This window comes from Urocampus carinirostris, chromosome 7 (genome assembly GCF_059441175.1).
Source record: "Urocampus carinirostris isolate Australia breed hairy pipefish chromosome 7, RoL_Ucar_1.0, whole genome shotgun sequence".
Classification (NCBI taxonomy): domain Eukaryota; kingdom Metazoa; phylum Chordata; class Actinopteri; order Syngnathiformes; family Syngnathidae; genus Urocampus; species Urocampus carinirostris.
The window spans coordinates 190934-209116 of NC_142355.1; the positions used below are offsets into that span (position 1 = coordinate 190934).

The 18183-nt window shown below is 43.9% G+C and overlaps 1 protein-coding gene and 1 long non-coding RNA gene across 2 annotated transcripts; both read left to right on the forward strand.

The window, feature by feature from the left end:
- The first annotated feature begins 1341 nt into the window (after positions 1–1341).
- Positions 1342–3542, forward strand: LOC148362022 (uncharacterized). Its single transcript, XR_015850804.1, has 3 exons — positions 1342–1521; positions 1643–1751; positions 3435–3542. It is a non-coding gene; the product is annotated as an uncharacterized LOC148362022 (long non-coding RNA).
- Positions 3543–4586: 1044 nt separating this feature from the next.
- On the forward strand, positions 4587–16532 carry taf3 (TAF3 RNA polymerase II, TATA box binding protein (TBP)-associated facto). Its single transcript, XM_088339428.1, has 7 exons — positions 4587–6015; positions 7079–7321; positions 8976–10657; positions 11911–11993; positions 12078–12354; positions 14083–14189; positions 15818–16532. The coding sequence occupies exons 1-7, from the start codon at positions 5850–5852 to the stop codon at positions 15930–15932; spliced, it is 2673 nt and encodes an 890-aa protein (XP_088195554.1). The 5' UTR covers positions 4587–5849; the 3' UTR covers positions 15933–16532.
- Positions 16533–18183: the final 1651 nt, after the last annotated feature.

An 18183-nucleotide genomic window follows, 5' to 3' on the forward strand; every position in this document is an offset into this window, starting at 1 on the left:
TCTCTCTTTTTTTCTTTTCCATCACTTTTGTTTTCTCCTTTCTCTGATCTCTTCTTTTTTATTGTTTCCCTTTTCCCCTTTACAAAAAAATAAAAAGGTGTACTAGCTTGAAGTCATTTAGAACTCAAACTTCAACTGTCACATCTATCTTATCGATCGACCTTGGTCATATCCCTGGAGAGGGGTGACCGACAGCAAGACAAACACATACACGAAAACAAAAAAGGCCCGACGGCTTTCACTGGTTTACCCCTGCCGCGTCATACGGGTGCCCCGCCTATCCCTTAGAACGCGTCTAAGCATCCCTTTACGACACCTCTCCACTCATTCCTATCACCAACCGTAACAACAAACATAAAAATAACAAATTTCAGCTTAAACTATATCAATTGCACGCTATCAAATTAAAAAATGTATTTGAGTCGCACATTTCAGACAATAAAATGCAACTCAAAGTGCTGTCTAAAAACAATGTAAAACAATAACCCCACCCGAAATCCCGGAATGAATGAATGAATAAACCGGCACACAAAAAAAAGTTAAATTAAATAACTCAATAAAGTGAAGAAAATACCAAATAAAATGTGATTTACATACACACAATAATAGTAAAATACATCTTTTAAAAGGAAACTCTCAAGGTGCAAAAATGTGTGATACGGAGATCATTTGGCCAATTTCAAATAATGTTTGTATTCATTCAGTATTAAATGGTTGTTGGGTTTTTTTTAAACTTTTTTCCATGAAATAATCTGTCAATGGTACAGACATTGTGAATGATAATGCCTGTACCTTTTATGTCTTTAATGTCAGTAACAATTTTGAAGAGCGCAAAATGTGCAATAGAAATAGAGATAGAGAATAAATAAGGCAAACCAAAAACAAAATCTAGGCTTAACACACACTGCAATTCATATTTTATGTTGAGAATATCTGCGTATTATTTGTTATTCCAGCATCCATTGCTTGGTCATCTTGGAAGAGGGATAGCCTCATGTTCCTTATTTCTTCTCATGTTGAGGTTTTTGAGTTTTTCCTTGCCCTCGTGTAGGTTGCAGATCAGGGGATGCTGTCATAATAGTCTGTAGTTTGCAAAAGTCTGTGGTCTGTGCAGCCTTTTCAGACTCCTTGTAATGAAGGGCCAAACAAAGAAACGTGACTTGACATGTTTCATCGAATACAAGGAGGAGAATTTGAAATCTCTTATAATATCCCTTGGACACTAGGAGATTCAACCAGATAAGCAAATGTACAGACAATATTCCGAAAACAGGTTAACACCTTTGATGTCTCTTCTTTTGTGGAAGGACGTCTTTGCGATAGGTGAAATAAGATCGTTAGAAGACTAACTTTCGTCACTTTGCTCTTTTTCCATCGACGCGTCTGACGTCACACGGAGGGAGGAAAAACACAAAATGGAGGACGTAGCGTCACGCATGATTGTTCCACTCCAAGACTCTGGCTTGAAGCTCAACTTCCTTGGACTTTTTATCATCGACGAGATTTTGACAAGTCTGAAATGTGAGTAAAAAATGAAATGTCACACATTTAGTGCTGTGTTTTGTTTGTTGTTTTAATGGAAACGGGATTGACGTGAGTCTCGTGCTGCGTTCACATTCCCTCCGAAATCTCGACATCGCAGCTACCGAGACGTCACAAAGCAAATTTGAAAGCTTTCCATTTCCAAACAAGCCATCATTTAGCTCAAGTTTGCAATATGATTTGAGCTGCTTTTCTTCTCTTCTATTTTGGTAAGTCAAACCAGCGAAATGATATCACTGTGAGTTCTCATTTTAAGATAGGCATATAAATATATAGAATATATGGATAAAATGTGTGTGTTTATTTTTATTTTGGGGTGTCAAGCTTTAGCTTCAAACCAAACGAGTTACCGGCCTTAGCACACAATTGAATCATTCTATTCACCATTTTATAGATTGAATTGTTTTATAGTTAATAAATAAATCATCGTTTGAAGACGTCATATTTGACATTTTAAAAGTAGAATTCGTGTTTTTTCAAGTCAAATATAAATACTTAGTTCAATGAATGGGCAAAAGCAAAAAGGTCAATACATTCACTTTGATACATTAGCAAAGTATTTTGTTCAAATCATTTCTCATTTTAGGTTTATTTGGCTTTAAAGTTTCTCCCCGAGACCATTTTGTGCATTGTGCAGATTTCGTTTTTTCTTTCGAGGAATTGAGCTCATTTGATTTGTGGTAAAAGAAACTAAATGATCCTGTTTGAATTGTCTTAACGACATAGTTTACAAAGAGATTATATGTGGCACTCCGGTCTGTACGTGTCATAAAAACTTTAAAGGGGCAGTGTGTATTATTCAGCACCCCCTAGTAGAGAAGAGAATTTCATTCAAAATATTGTTTTTTTAAAAGCAGAAACACACAAACTATCAAATAAATGTGCATTTTTAAACTACAGACGCTCCCCTACTTAGCTACGAACATTTCTGGGGGGATGTGGAAAAAATATCCCGACATTGCTATAAGTTCGATTTTGTGCACCGTTTTTCGAGTACGGGACATTACAGTTGTGCTTCTTTCCGCCACGTGTGGCGCTGTGAGAGGTCACCCAGCATCCACCCCGAAGAAGAAATACAGCTTCTACTTCCTAGTTTGTGTGTGAACATACTATACATGATGTTCAGCGCACTAAGAACTTTGACATTTTTATTGTTTAATATCTCCCGCATCCATTCAATATGGTTGGTGTAAAGTGTAAAGAAGAGGCGAGCCGTTTCTTTTGAAACGAAAGTGGAATAAGAAAGCTTGATGCGGTTGAGAAAATAGTCGGAACGCTTTTTTTCGGGCACTTTTTCCCACGGGGGAGGAAGTCGCCTAACTTTTCCAAAAGTAAGTTCAACTTATCTTTATGAATCTTTATAGTCAAGTCATGTTTATTTATTACATTCTTAATCCCGAGGAGTCTCAAAGGGCTGCACAGACAACAGAATGTTGTGTAGCTTTGTTTTTCAGTACCACGCTTTATCATTCAGCCTGCTTTGTAACGTTATAGAGCACATCATTTTATGAAACGTTTATTTTTCAGTTTCAAAACAATACAGTTTATGTATACAAGCCTTAGACATACTTCAATCAACCTTAAAGATACAAAATATTGCACTGGAGCAACTTACCGACAAATTCAACTTACAAAGGATCGTCCGGAATCTCATTCGTAAGTAAGGCAGCGTCTGTACTATTGGTCAAGAAATTTGCATTTATTGAACATAAAAAGCGCCTCACCTATAGGGCAGATAACATAGTTGTCTGCCATCATAATGCTACAATCATCCAAAAACCTCAAAAAGCCTGTGAAAAAAAATGAGAAGACATATTGTGAAGCTTGGTCACTTTTAGTCTTTACAGTCGGATGGATTAAAAACACTTCCACTGCACATTGTGTCTCCGAAGGAAGAGCATTCTACAGGATCAGGGCGCGGATAGAGAAGACTCTTAAATCAGCAGATTTCTTCTTGGCTCGTGGTGTCACTTCTAGGAATCAACATTCTCCAGGTGAAGGCTCCGAGCAGGAACATAGGGAGAAATTAGATAAGAAAGCCAAGAGAGGGCAGGTCCATGCAAATGTTGCATAATACCAACAGAACCTTGAAGGGACAATGCCTAACATTGAGTGCCTCCTACTGGTACCCAAAAGAAAAACTCTGTAAAAAAAACATGAATTTCAATACTAGGCAAAAATTCATAGAATAGAATATGCCTTTACTGTCATTGTTACAATATGGGATATGCTGTGACAACGAAATTGGACGACTCCAGTCCCACATTTACAGTGAGGATAAGGAAACAAAGAGATAAAGGAACAAAGAACTAACTGTCTTTGTTGTATGTAGGCTTTGTTTTCCTCCGATCTTACATTACACATAGTCCAGTGTTTTTTCCGAATTGCTCAGTCCACAATTGAATGGATTTGGGAGTACAGTCCATAAACATGCCCGATTAAAGTCGCCGTCGACGATAAAGCTCCGTCGGGGTGTGCAAGCTGCTGTTTATTGATAGCAGCGGGCAGGAGATTGAGCACTATGCTAACGTTAGCATCCGGTGAAACGGTTAGCGGTGGAAAGTAAACAGCAAGCACAAAGACCACAGTTAACTCTCCCGGTACATAGAAGGGTCTGCACGATACTGCTAGAAACTCCATATCGAGTGAGCAGTGTGTGTCAATGGTTCGGCTGTCATGAACCGTCATACCAATTTTAATCTTTATGAAAAAACATAGGTCGACAAATTCACATTTATTTTACATGGTAGAATCCCTACCTCGAAGTCGCCGCCATGTTTACCTGGCATCTTGCCGCTACGCTGTGCTCTGTGGCACTAATTTTTGTTCGCATTACACAATACAGTGCCATCTAGTGGTCAAATATAACGCACTGGGGCTTGAAAATGAGATCTTGGACTGACACTGAGCCAGTGCAGTGCTTGTGAATTGGCCTAAATTGGAAGTGCTTCGGAAAATGCAAGGTGCAATGAAAATAGCATTTTGCAAATGTTCATTTTTTTTTCCCTCTTTCTTTCCTTCTTCAGGAGAAGCTAAATTCACCACTGGATTATGGAAATAAATGGAGATTTCTCCCACTTGGGGACAAAAAAGCTTCAAATGGACATTTCCTCAAAGATACGATCGATACCGCGTTACAGAGGAGAGGGAAGTGGCAGTTTTCCCAACACCGACCGGGAAAAAAAGAACTGGAATAACACTCGAGTTGCAAAAAAAAAAAGACGAGTACCCCGACTCCATCGGACGTCACTCGACAAAATGGCGATGCCCGGGGAAACGGACGGAACGCCCGCGACTCGAGAAGGCAGTCGACAGTCTGTTTTTCCGTCACAATTTGAGAAGGCAGGTATGCGGTCGGTCCAAGTCAAGTCATGATGATCTGTATCACAAGAAAGGGCTGCACACAATACAGTCTATGATGACACCATCCCCCGATCTAAAACCTACACGAGGATAAGGAAAACTCAAAAACGACTATTATTGAGCAAAATAAACATCGACTATTTGCCATCAGCCACCTTGGCAGTTGACATTCGCCTGGATCTCTTTGTCACCGGCTTCATTGGGGGTCATCAAATTCAACCCAAGCGCCCCCAAAAAGGAATGCATTTTAAAAAACCCTTTGTCCTTAATAAAGGACAGGATAGGCCTTAAAAATGTTTTTTTTTTTTTTACATGCTAAATAAAAACAAAAAACAGAGTGTGGGAAATATTCCACTGCCTGGATTTGGTTCAGTCTATTTGACCCCTAGCACCGCTTCGGACCCCTCCTCTTTTAATTTATGTGTGTACTATTTTCGAAACAAACGAATAAAAACTGGGCACGGAGTAGGAATAGTGTTTTCTGCTCACCGCAAAGTGTCATTTGATGTTTGCAAATGGGAACGGATCCTAAATCGCTTTAAGTGAAATAATAGACATTTTTAAGCAGCACTCTCAAAACTCTGGGCCTAAAATCGCCCCCTACAAAGGAGATGAATGCGAGTTCCCAATTGCAACATGACGTCATTCATAACAGCATCCTCAAGTAACTACTTTAAATTCCTAATGCATCATCAACATCCAGTCGTGCTTTTTCCGGATCCCCGAACGCATCACGAGAGCGGAGGCAGCCAAGTCGGCCGCGCGCATGCGCACTGGCCGACTGCTCTCGACGGAATCAAGATGGCGACTCTGGCAAAAGCGCCAAGGCGCCTAGCGGACTAGATGAAGCAAATTGGCGGCGGTCGGCGCGCCTTCGCTCGCCCGGCGAGGAAGCATGAAAAGCGGGATTAGGAGGCGGCATTGAGCGCGACCGAGGAGTGACCATGTGCGAGAGCTATGGTCGCTCGTTGCTGCGTGTGTCGGTGGCGCAGATGTGCCAAGCTCTGGGCTGGGACTCCGTCCAGCTCACCGCCTGCGACCTGCTGGTCGACGTCCTCCAGCGCTACATCACGCAAATGGGACGAGTGTGTCACCGATACTCGGAGCTGTGTGAGTCCCTGACGCCATACTAGTCGACCAACTACTTTTTTTCTCTTCTTTTTCTTTCTTTTTGCTCGTTTGCGCGACTACCACAACATGTTGTTGACTTGGGATCGGCGCCCCCCGGCGGAAGTTGGTAAAACTGCAGTACTGTACTCGAGATATTTATTTGTCTTGCGTCCAAAAGAGAAAAGTCTTGGAACGTTTGAAATCGATTCCGTTTTGGAAGTCGTCCAAAAAGAGATGCGTGCTTGTTGTTGTCAGCTGCGCGCCCCCTGGCGGGACGCGTCCAAAGTGCAGTTTTTTTAGAGTTTAAAAAAATGAACCAAACTAATATTCATTTTTATTATTCATAACAAAGTATCCACAATAAAAAGGCAGTTTTTTTGTCTTCATACTAAGGATCGCCCGAAATGGGTTTTTTAGGGATGATTAGTTTTAACAGAGGCCAGTAACCGATATTTGGAGCTGAAGGCGTTCAAATATTTCAATAATGCGTGTTTATGTGTATAGCCTTCCCCTTGAGCATGCTTTTTATGCTCTCTCTCAATCACAAACTAAAACGCTTGATTGATGAATTCGTGTTATGATAAGAGCTAATATATCAGTCTCCACTCACCTGTGCTTCCCTAAAAGAAGGTATACGGTATTTTTTAATCACACACCTATTTTTCTACTCCAAACTTTTCAAAATCTCAATATTGTCGGCATATTTGAATGTCAGGAGTAAGCAGAGCTGGCGGTGTTTACTCCACTTTAACGTTGTTCTTCCTGGTTCCTGGCTCTGACCCGGTCGCTTATCCAATCAAAAGCCGCAGGGTGGGTAGCGTGTAAGATAGAGAACAGGAGAGAGGGAGAGAGAGGCTCTGCTGTATCTACGCCTAAATAAATGGCGGTCGAATGAATCAAACTGCCGATACCGATATGCGTCAAATTCCCAAATATCAGTGCGGATAATCGGTCGAAGTGTAAAGTAAAGCGGTTGTACGGCAGGGACGTTGTAGCTGGCGGTTTGACTGTACTACGAGCGAGTATTCGACTTTTGTCATTCCTCTCCCTTTTCGCACGACAGACGGAAGGACGGACCCGGTCCTGGACGACCTGAGTCAGGCTTTCCGGCTGGTCGGGGTGAGCTTGAGCGAACTGGACGATTACGTCAACAACTTGGAAGCGGTGGCCTTCCCGCAGCAGTTGCCGACGTTCCCCGTGGCCAAGAACAATGTGCTGCAGTTCCCGCTGCCCGGCACGCTTTTCGCCGAAGAGCGCAAGGACTATATTCCCGACTACTTGCCGCCTCTGGTCTCCTTGCAAGAAGGTAGGGATTCCTATTTGCCGTCATTTGCAATTTTGATATTCCATTTGAAAAGAAAAGAGTACTTTATGTGCCACTTTTGTTGTCTTGTGAGTCATTCGTCGTAGTGCTTTCACCTTGTGAAAACAGCACCCTCTTCTGGGGAGCTTTGTTAGGGTTGATGTCTGCTGACCATTATTTACTTTTTGATTCCTCAATCAATGTATATACTTAGAAGGTACAAGGGTCAAACTTACCCTGAGTTGATGTCGTTACTGACTGAGAGTATACCATTTTAACAAAATAACAACTATAAATGTATAAATAGCAACAGAATTACAGTTGAATGAATGATCTTTATTGTCATTATACCAAAGTACAACAAAATTAAAGGGGTTCTCCTTTCAGAGTAAGAAAGCGATGTAGAGAGCGTCTGGCTAGCTGCTCGCTAGCATCAGGTCACTGAGACTTGAGCCAGGTCACAGGTGTTGCAGTTGTAGTTTCTGGTGATGGTAGCTTAAGAGAGTTGTTAACCAAGCCGTAGCAGTAGGGTGGGGGCCTCAGTTGATTCCCGGATGCGATAACAATCCCCGGAGCACCCACTGGTGATTACTGTTTCTCTGCGCTCTTCTGACTTTCCTCAGAGTCCCATTCAATTGATAAATTTATTTTCAATGAAACAAGCCGCTAAAGCTACTAGCTTTCTTGTTTGTTTCGGTGGCCATTTGTTCAAGGACTGCTCCACTGACTGACAGCTTAGACCAGCTTATCAAAGTCACGCACAAAGACAGTCAAGCCCGCCCGACACACATTTGCTGTTGAAACCTGATCTGTGACAAGTCTGGTTTTCCAAACACTCCACAACTCACAGACATGTAATTATAAATCCTTCAACATCGCAGTTTCTTGGAATCACACGATCGCATTACGTCACTCACATCGTGACAGGGTTTCCTTCTCTAGCCACTCATGTTGGCCTCTTGGCTGCAGGCTATGTCTTGCAGCTATGTTTATTGTTAGCTGCTCCTGCTTCATCTTTCAGTATCACTTGCCTTCCACAGCTTGTCATACAAGCAAACATCACCGAGTCCCGTAATTCAGTGAGCTTGCGTTCTTTCTACTATTTCCTTCTCTAGACAATCTTGTTTGCCACTCGGCTGCAGGTTATTGCTTGCAGCTAGAGGTATTGTAAGCTACCCTTGCTTCTTTTTTTCCCACTATTTCCTTCTTTAGTCATTTATGTTAGCTACTTGGCTGCAGGCTATGGCTTGCAGCTAAAGGAATTGTAAGTTGCTCCATGTAAATGAGGCCTTTCTTTCCACTGTTTCATTCTCCAGCCACTCGTGTCTTGTAATTCAGGGCTTTGGCACGTTTAGCTTTTCTTTTGCAATCTTTCACCGGCCTTTTTAGTAGCTTCTCTTACGAGCCGCTTAAGCCACTTTTACCAGCTCTGACCAACTCCAGTTATTGGCTCTTTTCTGCCGCTCTGGATGCCTCCAGCTAACTCTGTTTTGTTGTTGTTGCTAGTTAGCTTTCATGCCCTATTGCTGGCTGAAATTGAGTAAATATGGAATTTTTGGGGCCCCTCGCAGTGCGTATTTTTCCATTGCCCGAGCTACGACGACCTGTAGCGGCGAGTTCTTACACAACGTGACTTTAAGCATTTTCTGTTTTCCAGAAGAGGAAGAAGAGGTCCTCCCCGACATGGGCACCTCCGCGGAAGCCATGCAGGTGGCCCTGGAGGAGGAGGAGGAAGAGTTTGAGGAGGACGAGACGGTCAACGACGAGAACCACCCGCTCAAGAGGTCCCTGGACAGCCCCGACCAGGCCCTGGGCATGATGCCCACCTCCAAGCGGCCCCGCTTGCTCCCCGGCCTCAGTCCCGAGTGGGGAACCGAGCCCCGGGAGCCCCTCACTTCCCTCAACCCGCAACGCGTGTCCTCCCCGGGCGCGGCGCCCTCTCGCGACAGCCTGGATCCGCCCTCGCCCGAACCCCCGACCGGGGTGCCGCCCTCTTTCAGACCTCAGCCCAGCATACCCAAATACCCCGACCTGAAGACTCCCGTCAGGAAGCCCAAGGTTTCCTCTCCGGGGAGGCAAAGAACTAAGTCCCCGAAAGGGTTGAGTACTCCCTCGGGCGGCGGCAGTCCCATCCATTCTCCGCCGAAAACCTCCAAAGAGAGGAAGAAGTCTCCGTGCAGGGCAAAGAGTCCCAAAAGTCCCAAGAGCCCTAAGACGGCGCCGGCCAAACCGCTTCCGCCTCCCGTCAAGGCGGAAGCCGTTCACAAGCCGCCCGTCTCCTTGCTCGGCGAGCGGGCGGGCAAGGAGAACATCCAAACGCGAAATCCGCCGGACGCCAAGGAAGCGGACCAGGGGGGCGCCGTCAAAGCGGCGCCTGAAAACGGCGCCATCGAGGACTCCATCAGCGCCGTCATCGCCAAGGCGCGCGGCGAGCGCCAGCCCGATCCCTTCGCCTTCTCTTCCGGCTCCGACTCGGACAGCAACGGCTTCTCCAGCCCCAGGAGGCTGACCATCATGGAGCCCGCCTCGCTGAAAACCCCGCCGGGCCTCGGGATCTCCCTAGCGGCCGCCAATCCGGGGCCTCTCCACTTGCAGCTCGGCCCCGGGAAACGGAGCCTGGACGACTCCGTCGACGAAGCCGTCCGCAAGGTGCAACGCGTCGGGCCTCCCAAAGCCGAGCGCCAGGAGTACGTCTCCTCCGGGTCGGCCTCCCCTCCCACGCCCGAACCCCTCCCCAAAGCCTCGGAGGAGAAGACCAAGTTGCCGGCGGCGGACGTGAAGAAGAAACCCAAAAAGGAGCCGAAGATCAAGCTGAAGAAGAAGCCCAAAGACAAGGAACGGGATAAGGGCAAGCTCAAGAACAAGGACAAAAACAAGATCAAGGAGTTGTCCAAGGAGGAGAAGCTCCTCTGGAAGGAGTTCGGCCTGAAGGAGGACGACTTCCTGCTGCCGGAGGGCGTCCTTAAAATCAAGGCCGGGGACGGCGGCAAGAAGGACAGGCACAGAGACAAAAAGAAGGAGAAGGGCAAAAAAGACAAGGAGAAAAAAGGCAAGAGCAAGGAGGAGCGGCAGAAGCTAGCTTCCCCGGGGGAGACCCCCGTCTCCTTCGCTCCCCCGTCCTGCCAACGGTTGCTGTCCCCCGCGGCGCCGCCGCTCCTGCAGGACGGCAAAGGCAAGGACAAAAAGAAAGACAAGAAGGAGAAGAAGAAAAAGAAGGAGAAGGAGCGGGAGAAGGCCAAGGAGAAGGAGCGCGAGAAGGAGGAGAAGAGGAAAGAGAAAGAGCGCGAGAAAGAAAAAAGGGAAAAGGAGAAAGAGAAGGAGAGACTCCGATTGGAGAAGGTATCGGCGGCAACTCGCACTAACTCGCATATTGGCAACGGCCAAACCTATACTCCGAGACGGCGGTCGTCAAAGAGAGGCCAAAGTTTTTTCTATATTGTAAAAGTATTGAGTATGCCCCACCTCCCCCTATCATCTCAGCTAGCTTTGAATGCGGAAATGACGGCGCATATATCATCAATAGTTCTTCTCTTTTTCCAAACCTATTCTTGAAAAACGGGTACTAGTTGAAAAAAATGAAGGCACTGGCAATGATTTTATGCTAGAAAGACCGCTAGAGGGAGACATTGCCCCTTTTCATGCAAAACAAGCTGACTGGCTTCATCAATCGGTTATTTGAAAGACAAAAAATAACAACTACAATGGATTCAACTAGCGAAACGTAAATAAAAGATTAAACCTCTAAAGTACTAACCTATGATGGATGGGCCCGATACACTTTTAAAATGTATCCGTAAACAAGTCAAATGCAATGTTTGCAAACCGTGGATTCGACCGATTCAAAAATAGGGAAATAGATGTAACTTGGAAAAAAAAAACCTACAAAAATACATCGTGAAGAAAATAGTTACACAAATGTTGTTTGACGCGGTCGTACGTGAAGAAATTGGATCAAGAAGATTTAAACCAGTCAGGCGGGTGGGACCAAATGGAAGTGGTGGGAAAAACCACTCCCACAAACGGTTCTCCTTCCCTAGTATTTGGTTTTCCAGCTTTTTACATCATTATTACGGATAACAAAATAGGTCTTTGAGGCATATTTGTGGAAAACTCAAAGAAGACATAGATAGATTTTCTTTGAATTCGAGTCCAATATAAAAATCTCATTTCAGGCAGCAGCCAATAAAAACTGGATGAACGGACTCAATGTCACACACAAAACTAAGAGTACGATTGAAAACTGTCGTACGTTAGCTTTGTCGCGTGCCCGTGTTAGCCAAAGTCTGGTTAGCGGCTTGAAAAAAACACAGAAGCAGACGGATGCACGAATTTTTGAGAAAATGTCTTGTTGGCATCGCCTTCTCGTGTGCAAGATGAAAACGAAGCAGTCGGGCGGCGTTCAAACTCCACCCCCGAGTTAAAGCCAGCTTCGGATGTCCTTACTTTTGCCGTGACGTCGCCGCGTGGATCTTTAGGAAGCTTTATTTATTTTATTTTTGTTCTTTTGGCCGAAACTGCGAAACAATTTTTTGTTGCGAAAATCGGCCGCATCCCTCCTTTCAATGCCTTTTTTATTTTTTGTCGCACGATAGCAGGTGAAGGCGGAGCCCCCCGCGGTCCTGCCCTCTCCGGTCATCCCCCGACTGACGTTGCGCGTCGGAGGCCAGGACAAAATGTAAGACGATCGCTTCAAAAAATGCCATTCCTCGATTGAAAAATCCGACGGTCGGAAACGAAGCTATGCTAACTCTTCCCCCAGCGTCATCAGCAAGGTGCTTCCGAACGCCGAGGCCAAAGTTTCGGCCCCCAGGACGCCGGTGACCAAATCGGCTCCGGTCATCCGGCCCCGGTCCCCTCCGCCGCCCCCCGTCCTGCTGCCGACGCTTCCTTCGGCCCCGGCGCCCCCCTCGCCGCCCCCTCCCGCTCTGGCCCCGCCCTCCTCCTCACTCTTATCGGCGGGGCCCCTGCTGTCCCCAGCCTCGGCCCTTAAGATGCCCGTACGAAGCGTGGTCACCGAGACGGTTAGCACCTATGTGGTAAGTGCGGGAGGGGCGGGGCCACACTAGGGCCGCAAGAATACATCGCTCGATTTTATTTGCGAGTCATCGAGGAATACCTTTTTTAAATGACAAGATTTTAAGATTTCAAATATTACATTTTTTTTTTTTTGGGTGCTTCAAAAAATAGTGCAACAAACCACAGAATGTTTTATGATAAAATACAATTAACAAAATCCAGGCGTTTGTTAAATAAGTTGACAATATACAAATGATATAGTAGGTCACAAAAGTGAGTTCACCCCTCTCTGCAGAGATTTCATCATTTAATTGAATAACACTGAAGAAACATGGCTTTGACATAATGAGAGGTCAGTGTAATGCTTATATAGCAATGTCAATCTATTCTTCCCCTCCAAAAACTCCAAATGAGTAGCTAAACCCCCGGTAACAATAGTGAGTACACCCTTAAGTAAAAGTTCCTGAAGTTCAGTATTTTGTGTGGTGACCATGATTTTGCAGAACCACTTTAATACTCCCCCGGCCATGGTTTTCACCCGAGCCTCACAAATTGCCTCTGGAATGTTCTTCCTCCATGAAAACATGACTGAGCTGGGGGGTATTCAAGATCATTTGCTTCTCCACTTCCCACTTCAAGATGCCCCAAAGATGTTCTATTGGATTTCGATCTGGAGACATGCTTGGCCAGCCCCTCCCCTTTAAGCTTAGCCCCCTTTAGAAAAGTCTTGGCCATCATAGAAGTGTATTTGGGGTCATTGTCAGGCTGGAACATGGTCCTGACCCCGTTTTTTGGAGGGAGGGGATCATTCTTTTGCTCCAGTACGTTCTTGGGTCTCTTTGGAAAAAAAATGCAACTTCCCTAACTCCAGTTGCACTCGTGCAACCCCAAACCATGATATTCCCAACAGCACGTTTGAGTTAAGGCAAGACACAAACACGTTTGTACTCCTCACTTGGTTGCCGCCACACACGCTTCCCACCCTCTGCCCCAAATCAAATCACTTTCCGGTAAGCCAGGGCCTTAGTTTTCATACTCCTTTTATATTGTGTCAAAGCAGTCTTTCTTCAGCCATATTCTATCAAATGATATCATGGAATCTCTGCAGAAATATGAAAGATGTAGTCATTTTTGTGACATACTGTACAATGAAATGTATGTTATCCAGTTGCAAATATTTCCTACCTCCATATCAAAAGATGGTACTAAGATTTTGACGTCTCCTAAAAAGTCAAATGAATCTCATTTTGTGTGGAGCAAAAAATCAATAATGTCAACGCTTCTTTCTAAATTTGGTCAACAAGTTTGTTTTTTGTTCAATCTTCAAAATTTCCAATGAGCAAACGATATATAATATGCTTAGGAATCTGCCATTGTGCCGAGTTAAACGGGTCATTATTATTTTTTCTTTTCACTTTATTTGAATAGTTGATTCTCAGATTTGTTTTCTTGGTATTACTGCAACCTGAAATTGTTTCGCTTTTTAGCGTTATACTATTTCATGACATTTTTTTCTGGAATGAAGCAAATGCTTGAAGAAATTCTTTTTTTTTTTTTGAACTGTTGGATACTTTTGTTTACAAACAGTGTCGTGAGGCGCCCTCTGTCGGACCAAACTACTACTACAGCTCTCCATGTCACAATGAAATTCATCCCACTCTTCTTTGCATTGATTTCAAGCGCTCGGTCGCCCGAAATCGCACGACACGACGAATCCGTGATTACATCGGTGGCGTGTTTGCTTTCAGGTCCGGGACGAAAGCGGGAATCAGATTTGGATTTGTCCCGGCTGCGACAAACCGGACGACGGAAGCCCCATGATCGGATGCGACGAATGCGACGACTGGTATCACTGGTACGATTTTCTTCCTTTCATATAATGAGAGAGGGATGCGCCAGAACTGTTTTTTTTTTCCCTACCAATTCAAATCCTGCTCCCGGAGACCGATACCGTGACTGATCAAAACAAAATAACCTTTATATTCACGTGTTTCTTTCTTTTTTACAATGACTCTAACGTTTTACAACTTATTTCTCCAAAAATGAGTGTCAGGGAGACGATAGCTCGACTTGATCGATCGATACCGAATTTCTTTGTCAATTATGACTATAATGGCATGATATTATGAGCACGAGTTGTTAAGATACTTTTCTTTGAAACATGATACAACTGCTCCAATTTTGATTGGAGCTGAGAGGAGAGACCACCAAATGGTGCTACGACTAATAAATCAAATTGTAATATGTTCTAATGAAAGAGAGGTAGAGAGGCGCCAGACCAAATGGTGCTTCTACTACGAAAGAAATTCAAAATATCCTCTGAACACAGAGAAGTAGAGACATGACCTGTTATGAAAGGTGGGTAATAACTAATGATAAGGGAAGTTGAACCGGAAACTAGAGGCGGGCAAGTCTCGGAGCTGACGGTAGCCTATTGTGTGCGGGCATCTGGCGCAAGTCGTAGGACGATGTCGTCGCAGCGGCTCACGAGCCGATATGCTGAGTGAGCCGGGGCGGGCGACCGTCACGAGATATCACGAGTTGTTTCGAGGACAGAATAAAGGCCAATGTTGAACGTTTCAGGAACTTTGAACGTATCCCGAACGCGATAAAGAGCGTTCCCTCTTCGCCGTATCTTCTCTCTGCGTATATTTTGGGGCGGCGCCCAACGACGTTCTCTCCAAAAATGTATGCTATTTCTATAGAAAATTCAAATATTTTCTAAAAAAAAAAAAAGAGAGACGACACGACCAAATTATGGTACCACTACTATAGAAAATGAAAATGTATTCTAATTACAGAGAAGAAATAAAGGAGACACAACCATGTTGTGCTACTGTTTGAATGAATGACCGAGATTTCATGTTAATGATGTCTGTGTATTGTTTGTTGATCTCCTTGCAAGATCCATCGCAGCTTGCTCATCCTGGAAGGGGGATAGCCTCATGTTCCTTATTTCTTTTCATGCTGAGATTGAGTTTTTCCTTGCCTTCATGTAGGTGTTAGATCAGTGGATGCTGTCGTAATAGTCTACAGTCTGTACGGCCCTTTGAGACTCCTTGTAATTAGAGCGTCACAAAAAAACATGACTTCAATTATGTTAAAGAGAGTTGTTGAGAAGATAAAGCCCAGGTATGCTATTACTTCTGTAGAAAATCCAAGTTTATTCCAATTACTGAGAGGTCGAGAGGCGACACGATCAAATGATGTTTCTACTTCTACAGATGTTTGGAGTATATTCCAATAAGGAACGTATATTCTTAGTATCTGTTTGGTATTTGAATATTACGGCCCGGTGTCAAGCGACTATCGTTTTTTTTTTTCCGTCGGCCGCGTCATCTTTGCTCGGCGTCGCTTTGTGAACTGTCGGCCATTTTTGTCCATAATAGTGTCCGTCCTCGGAACAAACGACCTAACGTTAGAAAGGGAAATCGCGAGCGATTCGCCTCTGGTTCAAACCCATTTCGTCTTCTTCTTTTTCAGGGTTTGCGTGGGAATGGTCATGGCGCCCCCCGAAGACCAGCAATGGTTTTGCGTCAAATGTTCCAGCAAGAAGAGAGACAAAAAACACAAGAAGAAGAAACACAAACCGCATTGAGGCCGTGCAAAAGAGGCACGATTTTCAACCTTTTCGGGCCGGCCGGAAAGAAAAGCTTTTTTTAAAAGACGTTACCTTGACGACGCGGGGCAAAGACTGCTTTTAAAGCCGCACGTCTTTCCGTGTACATAATGAGGCCCCCCGCCCCGCCCCGCCCCCCATTGTATAAATGTAAATAGCGACTCTTGGGCCAAGTGCTTTTTTTCGGGGGGGTTCTACTCATGCCACGCGCTGACTGCTTTTTCAGGTATGAATTTGTAAGGCTTTGTCTTTCCTGTATATTTTTTTAAAATGGAAAAATGTGGATTTTATTTTGCCCCTAGGACGTGTCAATGTTTGAAGGGCGAGCTCCAACAGAAGGCGGCGCCGCCGACCACTCGCGCGCTCATTGTATTATTTTTTTTTTTGTCTCTGTAGTTGTGCTTGTGATGATATTTAAGGATTAAAAATCAACTGTCCGGAAGCTCCAATAATGTCCCCCGGGATCCCAAACTGGACTCTTATGCTTTATCACGCCGTATTGTTTTGTATTTCGATCGTTCTTCTAGTTATCATTTTCCTGTAGAAATTTGCTTTACGAAAAAAAAGATTTTTAACGCACCAAGCGTCCGAGATTGATGGTTATTTCCTCCGATTGACTTTTTCCAGGCAAAAATGTGAAGTACGGTGAGTTGTGTTTCCATGGGATTTCTCGTCATAGCTCCGTCTTACATTGCTTTCACTTGAAGGTGTTTATAGGCCCCTGATTTCAGCGTTTTCCCCGCTAGTCCGCGTAAAAATGTATTTTGTGCGTATGACGAGTTACAGTGGGACCAAAACCACCCGCCAAAAGTGAAAATCCGCCAAGTAGCGGCGCCCCTTCAAAAAAATTTTTTTTTTTTTAATTTGTAATCTTTGTAATTTCTTAGACCTGCGAAGCTCTGAACCATGCTTTAAAAAAAAGATTTTTTTATTTTTTTTTAATTATTTTATTATTTTTTAGGCCCGCAAAGCTCTGAACCCGCGAACGTCGAACCGCGAAGTAGCGAGGTCCCACTGTACTTCTCTAAGATTCCGGTCTGCTATTGGTCGATGTCCTATAAGATGCTGCCCTGCTATTGGTTGGTGTCTGCATCACGAAAAAGCAGAATTTTGGTCGACGCCGTCTCACCGTCCTTTCATTTTCGGGAGATCGCGATCTTTTTCATTTTCAAAAGACGATACGACATTCTTTCAGATTCTTTTTTTAAATCACGATCTTGTTCGAAGATTCTAGAGATCTAAAAATCAGATTTTTGAAATCATGTTTATCGACGCGTCCGTCCATTTTGTTTCCAGATCACGATCTTCAGTTCTGGAGACGATTTAATGATCCTTCGATTTTCTGAGATCGCGATCTTGAGTGAGATCTCTAGAAACGATTCAGCAATCTTTCAAATTTTGGAGCTCATCGTGTTCAAGTTATCACGAGACGACTTCAATCGATAGATCAAGATCTTCGGATACAATCTTACGATCCTTTACATTTCTAGGTCACAATCGTGTTTGAATTCCCGATGATCTAACGATCCTTCAAATGTTTTTTCGTACACAATGTCGTCCTATGTTCTCAAGAGACGATCTGCCGATTTTGAAATGATTTGAGATCGTTGTGCTGTTTAGATGATAAAGACAGTCTAACGATCCGTCTGTTTTTGTGATCGCGATCCGGTTTGAAGATCTTGAGAAACCGTCCTTCGTTTGCTCGATCAAGATCTTGTTTACTTTCCTGAGATTATTAAACGATTATTCCATTTTTTTCAATTCCCAATCTTGTTTTATGTTCCCGAGAAACGATCCTTCAATATTTTTTGCCATCGCGATTTTGTTGCCATTCTCAAAAGATAATCTAGCTATATTTCATCATATTTTCCTGGAGGCGATCTGAAAAACCTTTATTTTTTGAGATCACGACTTCATTTTAGTTCTCAAGTAACGATCTAACGATACTTTGATGTATTTTTTTTTTTAGATCTCGATCTTGTTTTAAGTTTTTGAGAAACAATCCTCAATTTGGGGGGATCAAGATCTTGTTTCACTGATCAACATGAACTGACCATCCTTCAAATTAAAAAAAAAAAAAAATATTGTTTTAAATTCTCAAAAGATCGATTCTTCAGTTTTTCGAGATCACGATTTTGTTTCAATCCTCCAAAAAGAATCTAGCGGTCTTTCAATCTCCTGAAATCATTGTTATTGGGAGACTATCCAACAAACGTCTTTATTGTAGTTC